At 34.4% G+C, this 23,260-nt stretch overlaps 1 protein-coding gene and 3 non-coding genes across 4 annotated transcripts; 1 reads left to right on the top strand and 3 right to left on the bottom strand.

Annotated features, from left to right (window-relative positions):
- The first annotated feature begins 5,870 nt into the window (after nucleotides 1–5,870).
- TRNAD-GUC (transfer RNA aspartic acid (anticodon GUC)) lies at nucleotides 5,871–5,942 on the top strand. The gene has a single exon. It is a non-coding gene; the product is annotated as a tRNA-Asp (tRNA).
- Nucleotides 5,943–6,856: 914 nt separating this feature from the next.
- LOC111806057 (pyruvate dehydrogenase E1 component subunit alpha-1, mitochondrial) lies at nucleotides 6,857–11,089 on the bottom strand. Its single transcript, XM_023691405.2, has 8 exons — nucleotides 10,308–11,089; nucleotides 10,116–10,195; nucleotides 8,311–8,388; nucleotides 7,939–8,034; nucleotides 7,748–7,819; nucleotides 7,491–7,544; nucleotides 7,328–7,393; nucleotides 6,857–7,201 (listed from the first exon to the last, which is right to left on the bottom strand). Exons 1-8 carry the CDS (start codon nucleotides 11,017–11,019, stop codon nucleotides 7,157–7,159), a joined length of 1,203 nt encoding a protein of 400 aa, XP_023547173.2. The 5' UTR covers nucleotides 11,020–11,089; the 3' UTR covers nucleotides 6,857–7,156.
- A 6,993-nt stretch (nucleotides 11,090–18,082) lies between these two features.
- On the bottom strand, nucleotides 18,083–18,154 carry TRNAD-GUC (transfer RNA aspartic acid (anticodon GUC)). Its single transcript has one exon. It is a non-coding gene; the product is annotated as a tRNA-Asp (tRNA).
- A 2,446-nt stretch (nucleotides 18,155–20,600) lies between these two features.
- TRNAD-GUC (transfer RNA aspartic acid (anticodon GUC)) lies at nucleotides 20,601–20,672 on the bottom strand. The gene has a single exon. It is a non-coding gene; the product is annotated as a tRNA-Asp (tRNA).
- Between the last annotated feature and the right edge of the window lie 2,588 nt (nucleotides 20,673–23,260).

The following is a 23,260-nucleotide window of genomic DNA, read 5'->3' as shown; positions in this document are numbered from 1 at the left end:
AATAATTCTCGTACCATACAAAAGGTGTTCAAGTTCTCCCAAATTGAAGACCATTATTAAAGAAAGTCCCTCGGACTTTGAAGTTTTTCCAAAGAGTTATTTATTTGTTTTTCTCATTTGTTTATCTTTTCTATCGTATGTCCTTTTGTATAAGGGTTAGTGTAATTATAATTATCTACATTAGAAGGTAAAGTAAAAGTTATCAATATTAAAGATTATATAATTTTCTTTTTATTCTATTTATTTTAATAACTCGAATATTTAAAAATGAGAAAATTTGAATGATGATGAATTGGGGACTTGGGTTTATAGTTTCCGAAAAGGAGTATCGAAAAATTTTAAGGATATTGTAATAAATTTGTCCATTCTTTACGTGTTCATAAGTTCTGTATCCAAAGGCGCTTACATGGCTCATGCATGTGATTTTCCCGTCCCAGAGTTCTTGAATTGTTTTAAATGTAACACAAGATTATGAATTGTTTCGGGTAAGAAAATTTGAAAGGATAGTAAAGGAAATCTAGAAGATAATAAGGAAAGCTTAAAATGCAAAAATGAGTTTGGAAAAATAGTCCTTACGACCAAGAAATTGGAAAATTAACCAAGAATCGTATAAATAGTCCTAAACCTTGGAAAATTACAAAAATAACCTCAATAAGTTGGAAACTAGGGAACTAACACATTAAGGGGACAATTTTCTGGAGTTATGGAGACGGGTCGAAGAAGCAAGTCGGACCAGCAAAGATGGATCGAGTCAGATTGATCTGAAAATTGGGATGCGTATTTCCATCTACCTCGACTTGAAATTCGGCTTCTAAGGCGCTCAATAAAATCTCATAAATTAATTTTTTTTTTTAAAGATATTTAATTCCGAGTGGAGACTCAAGTGTTACAAGACTATTTTAACGTTTGAATTCTTCACCAAAGTTGTTAAGCTTTCTTGCATTAATGGAAAACATTTATAATTCAAAAGATGATTACATATAAGTCGATCTCAATCTTGATTGAATTATAAACTCTTACTCATGAGAGCTTGTCTATTGATTTCCATGAATGAGATTGATTATTATAATTGATTCAATAGGCCTATCATTTTAGGACTTCACCAAATAGAGAACTCATTTGATGCTAGAAAAAACTTGACCGTTGTAGAAATCCTAACTTGCAAGTCTCATTAGAGAGAATTTTAGAATTTCTACGACGGTCAAGTTTTTTCTAGAACGACTTGTTTTAGTAGGTAAGACAAGTGGAAGAGAGAATTTTAGTAAATAAATTGTATGGGATACCTTGGTATCATCTCCCAAGCAATTACAGTGGACATTGACAAAGAACGACCCGTTAAAGGTAGCATGAGAGATGTTGCAAATAATGCATGTGAGTGTGGAACAATTGTATGAAGAACGATGAATCAATAGATGACTTTGCTATGGAGTTGACGACAATCGCCACCGATATTTATTTGTTAGACAACAAAGTGGAGGAAATCTTTGTGGTTAAGAAGTTTCTTAGGATGTCTCAATAAATATTCAACTAATTTAAATTTCATTCAAATTTCAAGTATACATTTTCAATTAATTGTAATATACATTAATAATTTTAATATTTAACATATAATTTTCCTCTTTTATATATAATATAATTAAATTTAAATTTCAACCCTTCCAATCTTTAAATTAAATATATTTTGGACTATTTGCATTTAATATATCTAATATAATAAAAATTATTTTAAACAATTCAAATCAAATATATATATTTTTTATTTATATTTTTAATATATCTAATATAATTTCAAACTTTTCTTTTAAATTCAACGTTTTAATGTTTCTATGAACAAAAAAAATTGAAGTGTTATTTTGTTTATTTGTTTGAAAATAAATTTAACTGATTAAACAACAGCTCTTATTTTCCATTTCATAATTTAGACAAATGTGTTGAATATTTTTAATAAGTGAAAATAAAATAAATGAAAGAGTCGGATTGAGATATAAAAACAATAAAATAAATAAATAAATAAGCTTTTTTCCTACAAACTTATTCTACTAAGAATGATAATTAATTAATTTGTAAAAGTCAACAAACAAGTCGTTGTAGTATAGTGGTAAGTATTCCCGCCTGTCACGCGGGTGACCCGGGTTCGACCCCCGGCAACGGCGTTTTTCCCTTTTACACTTACATTTTTAGAGCTAGTAAATGATCAATGAGGAGCTGCTTGTTGTCAAGTTGGAATTGCACATATGCATTAAACGAACCGTTTTGAGCTAAATGGTAAAAAAAAGAATAAAACGCCGTTGCCGGGGATCGAACCGGGGTCACCCGCGTGACAGGCGGGAATACTTACCACTATACTACAACAACATGTTTGTTGACTTTTAATTAATTATTATTCTCAGAAAGATAAGTTTCTGGGAAGAAAGCTTATTTATTTATTTGTTTTATTGTTTGGTCTCACCGCTCCTCTCTGTCTTAGCTTAGCCTTTCTTCCTTCTAGCTTTCTTTTATTTATTCGCTGATTGATTGAACTAGAACTTAGAACCAGGGTTTAGTGGGAATTTCTCATATAGTTCCGTTATGGGAGCTCGGGCGGAAGAGAGAACATGGCCTCTGATTTTGCAAAAAGGGTCTTTTGTGCATAATTCCCGCCTCTTGCGTTTGGCCGAAGTGTTGCGGCAAACAACAAGCAAGTCATTGAATGAGTGGGGGGCTCCGAAAGCACATGCGGGATAAGGTGTTTCAGGAGACAGTCTAAAAAAGGGTTCGGTCTAGAAAGAAAAGAGAACTCTCAACAAGCTGGAACTAATCAAGATCAATAGGAAGTTCCGTAATTTCTTGACAAAGTTCATGCCACGACGATATATGTAAGGGCTGTTTTGTTGATGCATTCTGGTTGAGAAAGTGTTTTGTCATTCTCTCCTTAACTCACATATTCAATCCTTCTTGAACCTAGGAAATTCATTCAATCCTAGGTAGAGGAGGAGTCAAGGAGAGAAGGAGAGAAGCTAAGCTTACCGAGCCGAGATCAGGAAAAGGGGGTCGTTTGAGTCTAATTAATCTTTCTTCTTCTTTTACTGCGCAGGGATATTAAATTCATTAGCTGCCTCCATCCCTCGGTTACTGTGAACGGTTTCATGTCTTCGACCCTGAACCTATTGATTGATTCTTGATCCTTCCATGATATGACCTGAACTACTGAATCGTAACCGGATGACTGTTTGATTTATTTTATTTTCAGTTATTAAAAATATTGAACACATTTGTGTAAATTATGAAATGATTTTAGATTGTTTGATTGGTTAAGTTTATTTTCAAACAAATTAATAACAAAATGAGAGCTCACTCCTTATCTTACTTCATATTTTCTTTTATTCCTTCTTTATCTAATTTTTAAAGAATAAAAAGTGGAGTTTCACTCTAATAGATTTATTAAAAATATAAATGAAAAAAATATATATTTGATTTGTTCAAATTAATTTTTAATATATTATATATATTAAATGTAAATAAACAAAATATATATTGGAAGGAACTTCTTAACGATGGAGATTTCCTTCCCCTTATTGTCTAACAAACAAATGTCGGTGGTGATTGTCGTCAGCTTCATAGCAAAGTTATCTATTGACTCATCGTTCTTCATACTCCTGGCAAATTCACTCCTCAAGAGCAGCACCTTTGCTTCCTTGACCTATTTCACACCCACATGCATTGTTTGCAACATCTCCCATGCTACCTTTACCGAGTCCTTCTTTGTCAATATGAGAAAGACATACACCGAGACTACTTGGTAGATGATAGGAAGAGTCATCATGTCCTTACGTTTTACACAATGCACGGACAGGACATAACACTATGCACAATGCATAACACTAGTCTTGGTCCTATTCCACTCTACCTAAAAAACCTACTAGGTCACATAGTCGGTGGACATCATGAACCTAACCGTCTTGATATCTAGCAAAGTAGGGCACCATATAAGAAGCACTCGCAGGGCATCCGTGTGTTGGAAGGTCTAGAGTGACTTAAGACATGAGACGGGTTTGACTAGAGTATTATCTAGCCATCTAAGTGTCATTGTGGTTGATGGCTTGGGTTATGCAATATTAAAAAAAAAAAACTATCCTACTTGACTTGGTTTATTAGTTCATTTGCTCAAGGGTTTCATCATAACACTTAAAGGCACAACTTAGGCATAAGACATATCCGGGAATCGAACATTTGAACATAAATTCTCAAAATAGGCCATAAATCGACATTTGAACACAGTAGGAGTATTTAGATCATTTTACTTATTTCTTTGGTTTATGCCCTAAACATACTCCTATGTCCATAAAACTTTTCATAAATTCTTATAATAAGGTTACCATCCAACAAAATTTCATAAGCAATGAAAGTCATTTAGTGGGTTATTTTAAAAGGTCATGATTCTCGAGCAAAACGTCAGATTTATATCTTTAACACTTGACTCAAGATCTAACTCTTCCATTTTTCCTTAAATCTTTGTTATCTTTAAGGTACTCGTTCATTTACAAATGATTTCGGTAAGTAAAACTTGCGAAAAAACCAAAGTGCTATTTTCTTGCTCGGTAATGTTTAGGACCTCGATTCTTGCAGGCCACCATTTGAGAATTGATTTGACATCTAAGTAATGAACCTCCCACACATCTTAAGTTGGGAGGGCAAGAACCAACCTCACTGTGTTAAGTCTAGCCACTGGCATGAAGGCATCATCAAAATCAAATCATTGCCGCTACAAGTACCTTCACCACGAGTATTGCTTTGTGCTTGAAGACGTTCCCTTCACCATTCTTCTTCATCTTAAACACACACTTTAAACTGATGGGCTTGTGACCAAGTCGTAAACCCAATGCTAAGTCTTATTCTTTTTGATGACTTCCTACCATGTCATCTCAATTGCTGCTTCACAGTAAGTTGTGCGGCTCTCACTAGTCAGCAACACTAGCTCATTGGAATCAAACACTTCTTTCAGTGTATCTGCATAAATTTCAATGAGAGAACGAAATTCCTTTAGTCCACCAACAGTTGTGGATCCTCCTGTGCTCTTGCTTGAGCTTTCTTATTCTAGAGAACTTGTTGCATATTTTGGTGTCGCTACTAAGTCTGTCACATCTCCTCATCTTCTAGAGTTGTGAACTTTGCAATAGTTTGTTTGTTGTCGCCGACACTGGACCAATCACACTTCTTTGAATACGACATATCTGCTAACATGAACTTCTTCATGTTGGGGATCATACAATTTGTGTTCCTTGGTCTTGTCCACTACGTCAAAGTACACCATCTTTTGACTTTTATCATCAAACTTCTTACTATGTTGTAGATCTTCGATCATGTGATTGCTTACTCCATTGTCTAGTGTACCATGTGGTTGTCTCCACTCGGCCTTCTCCATTTGCAAGAAGGTTTACTACAACATTTCCTTCATTGAGCATCAATAAGTTGCCATCTTCTCAACCAACATTCGTACAAATTTTTCGTCATACGTGAATATGAGGTTTTCCTTTTAATCCCACTACATAATACCCATAATTTTCACTAAAATAATACTTAATCATGCTCTTGTCCTCGCAATTAAACTTAACTAATCAAATGAGAGCTCTTATTTTGGTTTAAAAGATTGTGGATGATATCATTTCATAATTTAGACACTCAAGTTGATCGAGAAAATGTATTCAAGCCAATTCATAAACTTTTAATAAGAGAAATAAAATAAATGAAAGCTTGGACATCTCCAAAGTCGGATTGAGATAAAAAAAGAATAAAACAAATAACTAAATAAATAAGGTTTCTTCCCAGAAACTTAAAAAAGAAATCGACAAAATTAACAAATAATTAAATTAATGTAAAAAATTAACAAGCGAGTCGTTGTAGTATAGTGGTAAGTATTCCCGCCTGTCACGCGGGTGACCCGGGTTCGATCCCCGGCAACGGCGTCCTCCTTTTTTTTATTTGCCTTTTTAGTTTAAACGGTTCGTTTAATACATTATGTGCAATCCTTTAGAGACAACAAGTAATTTCATGTATTTATTTACTGTGGTTTTTCTGATGTGATTTGTTCTTTTAAAAAATAAATTAATAAAATTGCTTTTAATTATTCATTATCATTAATTATATAATTATACAATTTAAATAAAGTAACTTTTTCTATCGAAAACTTTGATAGTATTTATTCTTTTTCAAATTTTTAGTGTAACGTTGATTTCAGATTTTTATATATTAAGTTTACTGAATAAAAATTAATAAGTTAAGAAAATAGAAAATAAAAATAGGAAAATAAGAAGTCACCAACTTTAGTAATGAATATCATGACTTTTGTATGTCTTATTGCATTTAAATTTTAAATATGCATACTTATTATACCATTTTTTTTAAAAAAATTGATTAAACAATGTTGTTTCAATTTAATATAATCAACTACCCATTAACAACTTGGGTATACTATGTTTAAAATTAAAAAATTGAGGAAGAATTACATGGCGTAAAACAAAAAAAATATGCTGATTCAAGTTGGGTATACTATATTTAATTTATAAAACCCATTAAGGTAAAAGAAAAAATAAAAAGATAAGGCCATTCCATTTCGACAAAAGACCCACACCCAAGTTCCATAGCTTTGGGTCCGCTATTCCGATCGAAATTGATATAAGTTAGCCACCACCGCAACTTGAATGGTTTGAATCGACTTGATCGAAGAATTTTTTATACCGAGTTGCTTAAACTCTCTAACAACCCAATCGAATCCAAACCAAACCCAACCTAATTTAGCAGTAGTTTTCTGCCAAGCTGAGCATGTAGGCAGTTGAGAGATACCAACTTCAGAGTATTATATATATGTGTGTGTAAAAAGTGAACCCAGAAGATCAGCCTCTTTATTGTGAAAGTTCATGTGAGGGGCAAAAGAAGCATATTTTTCACAGTTCCAAATGACTATACCAACATTTAGGCTTCAATATTTGAAGGCAAAGGCAACATCACTCAAGTATTTCCCATTAATGGAAGGGAAAACAAAATATATTCACTAATCCAAGTGAAAAAAATAACATCTTCAACCAAACCTCCTAATTATTCCTTTTGCCTCTGTTGGGTAAAATAAGGTCAACTTTGGAGGTCCCGACCAGAGCTCTCAAACACTTCAATGTTAAATAAATCATGGAAGCACAGCTCTCACTTCTTTCCTATCTGCTCCGTATGACTGAAATTGAAATCAAGGTGGTTATTTTTACAAATCATTTCATAATTAGGGTCTGCTTTAACATTTATGCTCGAGTTAACGTCGTATTTGTAACGAAACCATTGTGAGAAAGGAAATGAAGAATACCTCGGTTCCAAAACCTTTCACGTACACGTTTGTGAAGAGTTCAGAAGGATCTGGCAAAGGATTTTCCTGAAACATGGCACAAGCAACAACAATCATTCATTCTTAAATACTCCATAAGACAAACACAGTGAACTATTAATTTATTTAACTACATGCTCCTCACCTTGGCTTGAGCGATCGCATCATCGACTTCTTTTCTGACTTCCTTCTCAACATCCTGATAAACAAGAACGAAACGTTTATCAGAAAGGTTCAAAGAACTTGGTTTAACAGACCAATCTGCTGAACAAACCGGTGCATTTGTGTGAAGCACGTGATCAGTCTAGGTGATAACATGTTAATTAACTTAATCAACAACAAATTATATTTCATATTACAAACTACAAAAGTTAGCTTCCAAATCCAAGTTCAGCAATATACCTTTAGCTCCTTTTCAGTGGCCAGATCATAGGATAATACTAGTTTTCTTATTCTTTCAATGGGATCACGTTCCTGGTATTAAATCATGAACAAAATCATGAACAAACCATTCAAAACTCAGAATCTGATTCTAGAAAAAGAAAATATTTTGAAATATTATTCAGTGATTGAATATCCCTAGAGAAGCAAACCTGTCTAACGCCAGAGATCTCATCACGTGTTCGGTATGTGCTACCTGGATCAGACATAGAATGACCATGATACCTATAGGTGTCCATTTCGAGAATCTAGAAAGAAACAAAGGGATACATAAATATATTTACATTTGCAAGAAGTGAACCATTGCGTGCCAATTTTTTTTATAAGAAACAATAATATATATTCAAAGAGTGAAAGAACAGCCTAGGGACCGAGAGTGGAGAGAACCCTCCAAACAAGATTAAACCATCATGTACAAAATAACAAGGTCCCTCCTTGAAAACGTGTTCCTTAGCAAAACTTGGTTCATTCTTCAAAACACATAAATTGGCAACCATGATATATTAACTAGAGAGGAAACTCACAATTGGTCCATTCTTCAAAGCATGCTCCTTCGCAAACTTGCAAGCCTGTTTGACAGCTAGTGCATCCATACCATCCAACTGTAACCCAAAAATATGATCATAAGTTTCTTTCTTTGTTTCCCTGGCAACTCAAGAAACCAAGGAGACAACATCCAAAATCGAGCCACGAATAAATAAGATACGAGACATTGAAGGGTATCGTTTGAGGTCCTCAATCATGCAAGAAAACTTCAGATTTAGTAACAGGACTTTTAACACAAACATTAGAATGAATCCCGTTTGTGATGCTCAAAAGAAGGTCAATAGGATTGCAAAAGGAGCACTACTATAAAATAATAATAATAATAACAATCTCTATGAAATTAACATAGAAGACAATAACAAAAACAAAGAAAAGTAACAAGAAACTCAAATGAAAGCATCAACAGCAAATTAACTATTAACACAACTCCATCTTTGATTACATGGAAAGAGACAACACTCAAATTCATTTTTTAAGAAAAGAATCAATTATATTGAAGAAAAATTAAAATTATTTTAACCTGTCACAATACTTTTATGGCATCCATTATTTTTAAGAGATTAATAACTCAGGAGATTTTTTAGTCAAATCTGTTAAAAGAAACTGTAGGTTCAACCTCTTCGATAACCTGCAAAGGCATCTAATAGACAATGTTTAGCTGAAGGTACTTGTCATGGATGGGTGCGGCACGAGTGGTAGCTCCTGCCTCACACAGAGCCTCAAAGAAGCTTAAAGAACCCATCACACTCTTCTATATTTGTGAGTGTGTGATATATGTGTATATATATATATATATATATATATATATATATGATATGTTTGTGGGTAGATATATATATATGACAGCCTTAAAAGCATAAGACTAAGGTACTATTCTCAATATTCTACAATGTTTGCTTTCTCTTCACCACATTACTGTGGAAAAAATATTAACCCCGTCATTGAAATCATCTAAATATTCAGTTGTTCAAGTTAGTAATTATTCAATAACTACTCAGATATAGAACATTAGAAAATGAAACGATAGACTACTAAGCAGACCAATTTCCTAAGTTTCTCAAATATGCCTACTAGTTCTCATTCACATGATTTTTAAGAAAATTACATCAAGTGTGGTGAAGATTATGACCATTTTGAGAAAGTAGAAATGCCTTAACCATTAAGTTCTGTTCATGTTGGCTCAAATTTCCATTAACATGATAAACAACTTTTTTTCTTTTTAAAAAGTCTACATCCATTCCAAAGTCCAGACTTTAGAGACATCACATGTTCTAATTAAACACACAAGAGGATTTGAATAAACGACTTCTAAATACGATCACTAAGAGACTGCAGGCCTATTCTGCCAAGCCTGGCTGAGGAAGAATTACAAGGCGTAGATCAGAAAACCATACTGATTTAGCTAATGGGGATTTGACAACTCTTTTAATTGCAATTTGGATAAACATGACCATTTTTTAACCTCAACATTTGGAATCTGCTTCCTAAAGAGTGTATACTTATATAAGTACTATCAGTGAAAACCATAGAAGTGGCAAATCATAAACTAGCAAAGCAGATACATTAACTTTGACTCTCAATTCCTGGTTCGTCATGTTCTTGTGTGCGACTTTGACTATTACTAGCCCAAAGAATTTTCATGAACTACACAACTATCAAACAAACAACCACAATATTTCTAAAAGAAGTGACGGGTATTTTCTTTTATGGTTCATATTCTGGATTAGGTTCATGAATTTGAAAAAACCAACATGAATAATAAAATGGGGAGTAGAATCCTCACTTTCAATCCAGGAACGTAGTCCCCACGTTTATAATAAGCTGGACTCTTCGCTGCTCTCCACTCAGCAGTCCCCATACCATCTAAAAGAAATCACAACCACAATCAAACTAAATCAAACGAGATTGTGCAAATATATACAGCAAATAGAATTTCAGTGTCCAATTCAACGTGAGTTTTTCACTCAATTCTTACAATGGTTATTCTCGCAGACGAAAATGGCAGGCAGATCCCAAAGCGCAGAGATATTAAGCGCCTCAAATAACTGACCCTGATTGGCCGCGCCATCGCCATAAAGAGAAAAAGTAGCAGTCCCATCCTTGGAATACTTCTGCGCAAAGGCCACTCCACATCCAAGAGGTACCTGAGCCCCAACAATACCATGGCCGCCATAAAACCCAGCGTCCTTCTTATAGAAATGCATAGAGCCACCTTTACCCCTCGAGCACCCACCCTGACGGCCCATCAGCTCCGCGAAAATCTCCAAAAGCGTTCCTCCGCGACAAAGGTAAGTACAGTGATCCCGATAAGCAGTAATAATCGCATCCTTCTTCGTAATCGCAGCCTCCATTCCCACAGCAACGGCTTCCTGACCATCATAGAGATGACAAAATCCGCGGATCAACTTAGCCTTGTAGAGAGAGTCAGCAGCAATTTCCATCCGGCGCATCAATGCCATGTTGCGGAAGAAGCCAAGAAGCTCCTTGGGACTAGTCTGAACAGAACGCGACGGCTCATCGCAGTTGTGGGCCGTGAAGGGGATGGATGTCTCGACGGTGAGCGTGGCAGAGTCATCGGCAGCCGACGAGATCGAGCGGCGGAGAGAGGATGAGTACGAGACGCCGGCGACGAGTGGCTTGAGGAGATTGGGTAGGGAAGATGCAGAAGCTGCGTTAGAGAGAGCCATGGGAACCGCGCGATCAGAAGGAAGGTTAGTTCAGGGTTCGAGATTTGAGAACTGGCCGATTGATAGGGACGGATGGTGGACTGTGCGTATGTACGGACTCAAAATCTTTTTTTTTATTTATTTATTTATTTATTTATAATTACACACCAATCCTAGGTAGTTCATGAGAACAACACTACAAATAAAAATAAAAAAAGCTTATTGTTTATTTATTTATTTATTCATTTCACTTATTAATTGAATTTTCACGATCATCCATGAATGGCATATAGTCGAGCTCATTTGATATTATATTTCAATAGTTAATGTCTCTTATGACTTACTCACATGATTGGTTTTGTAATACTTGAGTCTCGATCATAAATTTTGAATTTTATTTTTTCTTTTAAAGTGAAATTTTCGAGATTTTATTGAGAGATTTGAGATCGAATTTCAAGATGGGTAGAAGAAAAAAAAATGTTTAGAAAAATGAGAGGAATTTAAGAAAAATATAAAAATAAATAGTAAAAAATTGGATAATAAAGTTAAAGTCAACTCTTTAAGGGTAAATTGGTCATTTTACCATTTGTTCCTAACAAGGGGTATGTGTTGGCCCTAATTAGATGACCAATGATGAAGGAAAACAAAGAAAGGAAAGAAAAGAAAAAGAGAGGAAAAGATGGAGTTGGTTAAAGTTAGAGAGAGAAAGTTGAAAGTCACTCCAAATAACCATTTGGAGTCGGAATTTAGGTAGATCTTTTAATCACTCAATTTTATCAAGAATTGAAGAACCAAGGTATGAAATTTGGGTTATTTATTCTGTTAAATTATGAATTTTTAGTATGGTAACCCTGGAACGACTTTGCACAAATTTTATGAAGTTAGAGTTGATTTGGATAGAAAAGTTGAGTTGAATTCAGATGAACGTCAAGAAGTTGAAATTTTTTTGTTAGTTTTAGTTTTTTAGTTTTTTTTTTTTTTTTTTTTTTTTTTTTTTGCCATCTTTGGACTCGATTATTTTTTGTTGTGATTGACTAAAAATTATGAGAAAAATACCTTAGTAAAGATGGATTAAAACTCTACCATTGTTGTGAAGAAACTAAGTTAGTTTGAGTTGTGTAGAGAAAGTTATGAAAATTCAAATAAAATAGAAAAAATTGAAAACTAATTTGGAAATCTGAAAATTTTGACGAAGGAGTGACAACATGTGAGAGAGAGGCTTAAGAAATTTTGAAGCTTCTAACACGCGGTAACGCTAGCTCAGGAAGGCACGTGTGATCCATGTAAGTAACCGCATGGCTTTAGGCAAGTAATACTTGTAGGGATCGCTAAGACGTGTTAGTATGCAAGCATTCCTTACCTTGAGTGTTTAGATAATACTTGTAGGGATCCATGTACTGTATGTATGTCATAGTAAAATTACCGTTATGCCTCTAAGTTGAGATATTCGAGGATCATGTTGTTTTATGTATTAGGCAAGGCTAGAAAGAATATGCATGACTAGAATACGCGTTGGGTAATATGCATGAGTGTGGTATGTATGATGTAAGAAATTACAAAAATGCCCCTATGATGAGGTTTGTGATGAACGATGTTTTATGTCTTCTGTTGTGGTATCATGGAGGAAGGGATATTTTGATTTGTGCTACGAGTGATTGATGGATGTTATCTCCCTGTTGAGCTTGTTTGATTGTGTGTATGATTTTATATCGTATGAATTTCATGCATTAAGGGTTGATAGGATTATTTTCGTAATAAACAATTGTTATTGGGTAGACACGCTTTACGTGTTAAAAGACAATCGACAGATGTATTTTTTTTTAGTAGAGCTTGCATCAAGAACTCAGTTAAGATTAGGGTTTTATAACTAGAACGGTTTACATGTAGAATTAGAGATTAGACCTATGTGCATCAAGAACTCGTTACATGTTCACTCCCGTAAACAAGTCTCGAAGAGGGACTAGGGACTACATGGGTAGACAATCAATGAGGAATCAATTGGAACTTTGAGACTTACGCAACGACTTAGAGCATTGTAATTGTGTTAGATAAATTCCTTGAAAATTCAAACCTGATCCTATTAAAATTCAAACTAAATTATACGTCACCGACTTTTTCACACTACTTATTACTTTCATGCCACGATCTTATCATCACCTGAAAATAATTTTAAAAACAAAGTACTAAACTTTCACATATCACGATTTGATTAGTATATGAGGGTAAATAACTCAGCCAACACGTCCAATATTCAACTTTAGTTTTGTTATAACTTATTCATGTTAGCTCTGATTTAAGTGATTCAAGAGACGTAGAAATCTTCTTCCGAGCATGGCACAATAAACATTTCAAAACATTGGAATTATTAGCAATTAAGAACGAGTTTACTGTCATCAAATATTAATTAATTAATTATTAAGAATAAAAAAAAGTCAACCCACTGAAAAGAAATTTCAAAACTGGACTAATACCAAGGTAGATCCAAAGAATAGCTACTGCCACATGTCAAAAAAATGTGCATTAAAACGTCTTAAAAAAATAGGTCAATCAATAGTGCTAAAAAACTATTCTTCAATATCGTGAAGAATTCAATTATCTTCATATTAGACTCGTCCGATTGCTATTAAACTATTATTCATACTTAGTTTGGATATTCCCGTCCTTATCTCATTCCGAGGTAAAAGACATCAAGATTTCTCAAACTTTCCTTCTAAGAATTGTTAACCTAGACAGAAGTCCACGTGTCTTTGTTAGTAGTTGAGCTTTATCGTTAATGATCGTAATATCCTATCATCCTTGTTCGCCATCTGGCATTTCCACGTGTCTCAAGGGAGCTGCGCATTTAATTTCTTTGTAATATTTTTGTCACGAGGGTGGAAATTGCAATTGGCAGAAAGATGGAAGCGGAAGTTATGCTAAACGAATCGTTTTGATGTAGAATTAAAAGGAATCGAAATAAAACGCCCCGGGTCACCCGCGTGATAGGCGGGAATACTTACCACTATACTACAACGACATTTTGTTAAATTTTCAATGGTAAAATATTATTACTTTGTATATTTGAAAATTTCGAGATATTTAAAAACTACCTAGAATTGCCGAAGGAATTTGAAAATAAAATTTGAGGTTAGATATCAAAAAACCACCAAAATAAAATTGAAGGGTTTTATGGCATCCAATTCTCGAGGAGAAATATTCACCAAGTGTCCCTCGACGACTTGTTTTTGATCTTCTACAATGTAACTCATGATCTAAAACCAATTTCTATAGTTCAAGAGACAAATTAACGATTCAAAAAGAGTTGAGCACCATAGTCTAGTGTCACAATCGCACTCTTATAGGATGCTTGCAAGCGATTGTGCGACACTCCCTTTTACCTTTCAGTGAGTTAGCCAACTCAAAATCGTTTAGCCTTCGACCGTACGATGTATATCCAAGCCTCCGACCTCGCTTTAAGAAGAAGAATTTAGGAAACGGGAGTAGAGAGAGATTTTGTAAAGAGAGTTTGAAAAAGTAACACAATGGCTTAGATGACATATAATTTCAGGTAGGAAGAATTTTCAACTAGTCGCATCCCCTATAGTACATTTTGAGGCATTTCAGGTCTACAACATGATTTTGTTGAAACGTCATACACGGAAAATACAATAAGAAATTGTACATCACAAAAGCAGTAAAGGAAAGCAAGAAAGTGATACAACATAAGGGGTTTGACATGCAACGGGCATGCATCCATGGGCAACACGTCTAGGACAAACATGACCATGGCATCCTCCCTCACTTAATTGATTGACGTCCCTGGCAACTGTCTCATTTCTTCAAACGTAGTAATTTGAAGTGCGAACGACTTCAGGTCATTGGCGTTCCCACCTGATTTTTTCCTCTGAGAGCCTTTTCCACATGATTAAGAACTCTTGCCCGTTTCGCCTTTGGTTGGCAATGTGACGTGTTTTCTCGACCAGGATCTCTTCTACTTCTTTTTGGCTTGTATCTTTCATCATGATTGGAGATCGTGTCACTTCGTTACATCGATGATCGTCGTCGTTTATATGGTATCGTTTCAAACTACTTACATGGAAGACAGGATGGAGTTCATCCATGTTAGTAGTTGAAAACGGTATGAAGTCCTCCCGACTTTTTTGATGACTTTGACTGCCTTTCGTACTTCCGTACTAGTTTTTGGTCCATATTTGCTCACAATCAAAACGGTTCTAGTCTCAACTTGATCAGAACTTGGTCATTGGTTTGGAATTTCAATGGTTTGCGTTTTAGGTCTGCTCACTTCTTCATTCGTCGTGAATCTTATTCCAAGTAGGCACATACCACTTCAAAGGTTGCTTCCACTCCTTAGTGAAGTTGTAGTCATGTGGACTTTTTCCAGCATAAGGATGGTCAATGACATGAGGCATGAGTGGTTGTCTGCCGCATACTATCTCAAAGGGGGTCCGCTGACAATTGAAGCTAAACTGAGCAACATCGAACCATCTGGACCCAGTTCTTATGTCATGCATCGATAAAGTGACGTAGGAATTCTTCAAGCATGCTATTAAATCTTTTAGTTTGTCCATCTGTCTGGGATAATAACTTAAAAGAGATGTTTAGACTTCACTCTATTAACTTAAATAGCTTGGTCCAAAAGGTTCCCGTGAATCTTCTGTCACGATCACTGATGATACTTGTGGAAATTCCCCGCAACTTGACAACGTTTTGGAAGAATAGTTGGGTAGTTGTTTCAGGGGAATGTTGGCTTTTTGGCCCTTCATCTCACTTTAATTAATTTCAATCAATTAATTGATGTTTTGATGATAACAAACCTACTTTTTAATTATTAACTATTTTCAGTATTTTGAACTGTCCACAGTATAAGGTCGGGAATAACAATTTCAACGACTTTTCAATTACTCAAATCAGAGCTAAAACGAAGAAATTACAGTCGAGACAACATACCCGACGTGATGATGTGGCAGCAAAATCAAAATGATGGAAAAATCAAAATATATCAAAGTATGACATTTATGATTTTGGGAGAGTAACAAATGGTGGAGTTTTTCTTATTATTATATTTTTAAATAAAGTTATTTTTACAAAATATAGATGTGAACCTAACCGTTACTCACATCGATTTTTATTATTACTATATTATATTATTATATTATTATATTTTAAAATTTTGGTAGTTATTCACATAATTTTTATTATTATTATATTATTATATTTATAATAAATTTTGAATTTCATTTGACCGTTACTCACATAACTTTTTATTATTATTATATTATATTACTATTATATTAAAATTTTGAAATAAATGAATTTAGAAAATTTTCTTATTTATTTACTTTTAATCTCCACCTTCCATTATTCCTAACACAATCCAATGGTCAATATTCAATCCTATATTTTGCCACTTTTCTTCTCTATATAAACTCATCTTTCCCACATTTTAAAATACACAACTTACCTACATTCTCCAATCCTCATTTGTTCAAAGTCTCCATTGTTTGTTGCTCTCTCCAAGCTTACAAGTTTATTTCTTTTCATCTTATTCTTGAGAGGGATTATTATTATATTGTGAGGAAATAGTTGTGAGTACCCCAAATTGTAAATCTACTCTTTGAGAGAGTTGTGGTGTGTTATTATCAAACTCAAATACTTGTATCGGTTTGATCCTGCGCCGTGGAAAGGATTGAGTTTGCTCTTGAACTCGTAAAAAGAGCGGTGTAGCGGTTTGGCTCAGATCCGTGGAAAGAGTCGAGAAAGTTCTTTATTCAAATTCCCAAGAGGCGCTTGGGGAGTGGAGTAGGTCGAGTTTGACCGAACCACTATAAAACTACGGTGTCATTTTCTCTAACTCTTTTCTATTTAATTTCAAAATTATTATTGTGAGTTATTGCATGTTCTACTTGATTATTGTTTTGATTTAATTATTTTGTTCTAGTAATTATCATATTCTACTTATTTGTAAAAAGTTTTATCATTAGAAAAATTAATCACGTTTAAACACTTTTATCGTTAAAACCCTATTCACCCCCCCTCTAGGGTTGCCATACCGATCCAACAGGGAACACGACTTGGAAGTCGGGACGAACGTGGCGTACTCGAAAAATCTATCCACAATCACTAAGAAAGACTCGAATTCTCTTACCTTGGGGAGGTGAGTGAAAAAGACAAGAGATCCACTCTCTCATGGTTGAGAGGGGACTGGTAAGGGTCCTAATAACCCTGCAAGTTTCGCCTGTTCTGCCTTGTCTCATTGGCAGATGAGACATGTCTTCATGAATTGCGTCACATTGTCTAGAAAGTTAGGCCAATAAAACCCCTTTCTAAGGAGGGTGTAGGTTCACTGCCATTCATTGTGACCTACCCACGGAGTGTCGTGGCATTTCTTTAGTAGAAGTCTCCTCAGGTTTCCGAACGGGGAATGTACCATCGATTTACTTTAGTAAAGAGTAGGTTATTCTTGACCCTAAATGGGTATGCCTTTCCTCACTAGCCAATTCCATGATGCCTAGGTGGCAGGGTCCTTAACCAAGCGTTTTTCGATACTCTCTCGTATACTTCCACTCAACTTGTTAACTTGTAAGATGGAATTTGAATTTAGCTAAAAAGAAACTATTTAGAAAAATATTATTAAGAAAAAAGTTTATATAAAAAAAAAATATTATTAAATGTGCATAACAATATATATACATATATTTTTTTTTGTAGTTTTTGTATTTTGCATAATGACTATGCTAATTTAAAATATACATACAAGAAAACACACACAAATGATGGTATAAAGTATTTTAAATTCGTGACATTTCATTACGACAAGGAAATTGGCAGAATCACGGAAGTGGAAGTTATACAAAACAAACCGTTTTGAGCTCATAAATGTAAATAAAAAGGAAAACGCCGTTGCCGGGGATCGAATCCGGGTCACCCGCGTGACAGGCGGGAATACTTACCACTATACTACAACGACTCATTGGCTATTAAAATTCGTAAAATAAAATTACAATAAAAAGTTGAAAGAAACACGGAAGCGGAAGTTATTCAAAACGAACCGTTTCGAGCTAATAAAGTAAACAGAGAAAGAAAACGCCGTTGCCGGGGATCGAACCCGGGTCACCCGCGTGACAGGCGGGTATACTTACCACTATACTACAACGACTTGTTTGTCTATTTTTCTTAAAATTGTTTACTAATTAAAAATCGAGTCCTTTTTAAAGTTTGAGGTAAGTAACCTTATTTATTTATTTTATTGTTTTTTTTTATTTCAATCCGACTCTTTCATTTATTTTATTTTCACTTATTAAAATGAAATACATTTGTCTAAATTATAAAATGATTAGTTAAGCAAAATACTTCAAAATTTTTTATTTATTTTTTTCATCTCAAAAAACTCTTTATTTTGTCATTTCATAAAACCCTTTCGCAAGTTTATAGTAACACCAAAAAGTTCAATTTAGTTCGAAAGAAAAATTTGTGTTAAAGTTCAATCATATACCCAACGTCCTTTACAAATTTCTCTAAAAATTAGTCGTGAAACAGTTGTTTTTGTCAAACAAAATGAGTAGAGACAATTCATGGAATTAAACAATCTCCTTCCACACATATCCACCATAAATGAGCCAAATTATCGAGTAATATTTTGAAACTAGACGTAATTCCATCGATAAATCCTCGTACTTCCATTGAAGAACACTCAAGAGATCGCAAACAGCATGAGGTCTCTGTCTCAACACTTAACAGATGAGGTATGTGCCACTTTTCTACATAAGACATCAATAACTACATGGGCCTTGCCAAGATTGGACATTATCTCCACATTATGTCCAATTTGTTCTTTATGAGAAAGTATTTTTCAGACATTTATGGACTATCTAAATTTGAATCGCCACACTATATAAATTCTTCATGAGCAAATATTTTTCACGGGTTCATCGTGTAAGATTAATTTCATTCAATTCTAGAGAGTTTAAGATGTAAATTTGTAGAAGACCATAAAGATGTTTGAGATTTGGACAAGGAGAATTGGGAGAAATTCGTTCATGGGTAAATTTTGATCAATTTAGGGATAATTCAAAATTTTAATTCCTACCCTCGATGTTTTTGGTTAAATCCTATTCATTTAGCTTTGTGACGATAAAAGATTTTTTTTTTATGTGATTTTTGAAAAAAAAGAAAAAAAAAACTCTGACCTAGTAATTCAACTTCAAGGGAAAGGATGGTTTTTGTTGAAGGAATCAAGGACCAATACAGGTTTTCTTCAAGGTTAAATTCGGGTATAGTAACGAGAGCCAACAAAACAAGGTTCCTTCAACGTTCTATATAAGTTTGTAGAAGAAATCAAGGCGAGAAAACTAACATACAAGACTGGAGAAGGCAATTAAAGATTAAAGACGTAGGAAGCCACGTCTTCCCTTAAATTCTAAGGTTGAAGACAATGACATGGCTGGTTCAATTGGACCAACCATGTCACCCGAACTGGACCACCTTGAGTTTTTCATGATTTCGAGCTCATTCAAAATCGGCTCTCACCCAACTCCTTTTGGTTCCTTTAATTAACGCCCGGTAGAATCTATAAAAGAAAATTGGGAGAATTTTGGACATCTAGGGTGCAAAATCGAGGTCTAACCATCTATGCGAATAAGTAGCAACTTTGGTCTTTTCTCAAGTTTTACTTATATGAATCGTTTGGAAATGAGCTAGAACCTTAGGGCATAACTTTGCATGCCCTAAGGTTGGAAATCGAGGACTAAAAATTTATGAGGCCTAATTATGACGTTATGAATAACTTTCCATGATTTCAAAGTAATTGGAATTTTTTTAGGGCATAAACATGGTTCGGTGAAAAATAATGAAAATGCCCCTATGGACATAGGATAAGCCAGGTTAGAATATAATACCTTAGTATCTACAGTTGATCAAGATCCGTAAACATACGGGTTAAGCACTAGATTGACAAAGATCCTTAGAATAGAAACCATGTTAGAATATAATACCGTAGTATCTACCATGGACACGATTAAGAGCCTACAAGTAGGTTACTAAATTTTATACTCGCCCTAGTTCTTATATGTTTTTTAGATTGTAACTAGAACCTGGTCGAAGACGAGAGTGGATCTGGAGCAAGTGAAGATCTAAACCTAGAGTCTATAATAATTTGTGTCGTTTTGTTATCTGTCTTGAATTCCATTCCTTTATTGTATTTAAATTTAAACTTTATTTTGGATAATGCAAATATATAACGTATAACGTAGGTATGTTTTATGTTTTAAATTTCGTTTTTAAAATGCAAATAAATTATTATTGTATTTTTAAACGTCCAATCTGCTTCACGTTTCGAAGAAGAAGCTAATTACAAGGCCAACGTAAATAGGTATCAGTAAATTATTCAATTTTTTTTTGTTAACTTTTTAATTTAATTTTGCTATTAAATTATTAAATTTCTAAACATTTAATTTTTATTCAGTAATTTTAATATATAAAAATCTGAAGTCAATGTTACATTAAAAATTTGAAGAAAAAATAAATAGTAAAGTCAAAGTTGGAGTTGCACTTAATTTATTAAACGAACCGTTTTGAGCAATTAAATGTAAATATAAAAAGGAAAACGCCGTTGCCGGGGATCGAACCCGGGTCACCCGCGTGACAGGCGGGAATACTTACCACTATACTACAACGACCCATTTGTTAACTGTTTTTACATCATTTAATTTCTTTAATTCTGTTATTTTTTTTATATCTCAATCTAACTCTTTAATTTATTTTATGTTTTAACTTGATTAAATTTTTTTAAAGAGATTTGTTTAAATTATGAAATGATTTTATATACTATATTTTTCACTATATTATCGACGAGTTTTTATTTATTTGATAAAAAAATATTCTATACGATTTCTCTTCTAAAATTTTGTCATTGTTAAAAGATTTACGGGTGTTAAAAGTCATTGCAAGAAAACACGAACGTAGAAACCTAATGAAGATTCGTGGAAACCCAAGACTTTTATAGGCTCGAGTTCTTAAGGAGAAATATTCACCAAGTGTCTCTCTACAACTCTATTAAGGTGGACTTCCAATCTATGAAGCATTCATAAGGAGTTCATACACACGATAAGCTTGCACAGAAATTCAACGTTCACAACTAAAATTCTTCCACAATACAACACCATAATGAGTTAAATTATTTTTGGAATGTTTGTTAGATGATTTTTATTTTTATTTTTATTTTTAACTCTGTAGAAAGTATCAAAGGATAAATAAACATAAAACTCGAGTTCCAACCACGACTTTGATGGTACAGTGATTCTTAAATTACGAGGTTGGATTCTATAATCTAAGGGTTGATAGGAAAAAAAGGTTTGAAGAAGGAATCCAGCAATAAAAATTCTTTTATTATTATGCTCGATTCTATTTACAGGTAGAAGCTTTGAACCATTTGAACCATATAGTAAGAAACTAAAAATTACCAAAATACCTCTGAAGAATATCAAGTCTAGAACTATGGTACTTAGTTAGGGCATAAAAATGATTAAGAGCTCGGGAACCTAATCGAGGACAAGAAAAGTGTTATGACCTAAGTTTTGAGGCTTCAAACCCTCAATCGTGACTAAAAAGAGAAGATAAAAGCAAATAAAAGAAAAAGGTGAAATAAAATAAAATATGAAAATTAAGTAAAATTTAAATAGAAATAAAGTCAACACCACCAAAATTAAATATAAGATAAAATCTAATTATAAGACGGTGCTATTCAAGATATTACAAACGAGGAAACGGGTTTGAGATACAATCATAAAGCAAAATACAAAAGACTGTAAAATGTAAAAGCGGACTGACATCTCGGAACGACTCTCTCTATGACCACACAACTCTTGAATGTTCTTCCACCTCGACCGACAACCTGCAAACACCTAAAAAAAGGAGAAATGAGTGAGTATATAAATATGTTCGGTAAGCAAACTACTACTTGTAGGTTTTTATCGCATCTAAAACCTAGTAGGTAACCATGCGCTTTACTCTAGGCTTTAGGTGTATTGCTCTTGTTGTGCATACTTTTGGGTAACTAGCTTAGCCTATGCAATAGAAGCAGGTATTTGATGTTGAGTCTGCTATCTTAATGAACACTCTCTAATAGATAGGAACAACATGGTGAGTACTAGCATGCTCGTCATCCACGGGAGGTAGCTGGCGAGCCCACAAGCCATGTAGTCGCCCAAGGTCGGGGGCTCTACCCCTTGTATGTGTCAGCTCCACTGACTACCTGCATGATCAACGTCCTCCCAAAGGACGATCCACCACATAGGGTAATACAGCCACTCTCTCTCAGGTCATACGTCCCTAACTAAGCTCACATCTAACTCAACGGTACTTTACCGAAGTAGAAAGGAAGGTGAGAGCTCCGAAAATATATTGTACTAACTGCTATCGGCATACAAGCTACCTTTATTTTTCTCTAGGATTGTCGTGGTGGTCATCTAAGTCTCTAAGGACATCTAGGCGGTTTAAATCCCCATCTCTTATTTTCAGGACGTTTGAGGCTAGCTCCTCGGAATAAACCAAACTCTAGGTACCAATTCGGGCAGCAATGCCGCCTATTGGTTGCATAAGAAACTTGAGATTCTTCGATTTCCTTCCATCGAAGAGATGTATTTGTTTCAAACCTTGGTGCATTGCTTGCTTGAACAACGACGACTCTATTGCAGTACCTAGACTTATGCCAAATCGCAAAATCGCAAAATCAATCTAAACTAGTCTTCTTCAAGGTAGCTTAAAACAAAGGAAAAAACTAAAGCACATTGACCTTAAAGCTGAACCAACCAGGAGTGGTCAAACTGAATCAGTGAATTTGTCCAAACAATAATGGAATCGACTAAATTCAAGAGGTCAAAACTCGAACAAAATTGAAAGAGAAGCATGACTACAATTGTCGATTTGTAAATATGTGGTTGGAGGCGAAAAAGTGAAATGATAAATCAATGGAATAAGTCGATGCATATAAACCAAGGTGAACCTGCTCGGTTGGCATGGTGAACCTTGAAAATGCATGCCTCAAAGAAAAATCTATGAGTGCCTTGTGGGTGCCGTTAGGGGGTTTTCAACCCTAGATTGATCACAACCTCTTTATTGTTGCTTTATGTTATGACCCTATTAAAGGGATACCAACTAAACCCTCTTAGAGAATCTCATAGCAGTGTCTATAACGGATGAGAACTATTAGTTGGATACAAGCACTAAGATGACGCCTCTAGGGCCTATTAGCCACAACTCTATGATA

The sequence above is a fragment of the Cucurbita pepo genome, chromosome 11, assembly GCF_057944985.1.
Source record: "Cucurbita pepo subsp. pepo isolate OVF chromosome 11, ASM5794498v1, whole genome shotgun sequence".
Taxonomy (NCBI): domain Eukaryota; kingdom Viridiplantae; phylum Streptophyta; class Magnoliopsida; order Cucurbitales; family Cucurbitaceae; genus Cucurbita; species Cucurbita pepo.
The sequence above is the reverse complement of the archived record's forward strand: the minus strand, read 5'-3'. Positions and strand labels throughout refer to the sequence as shown.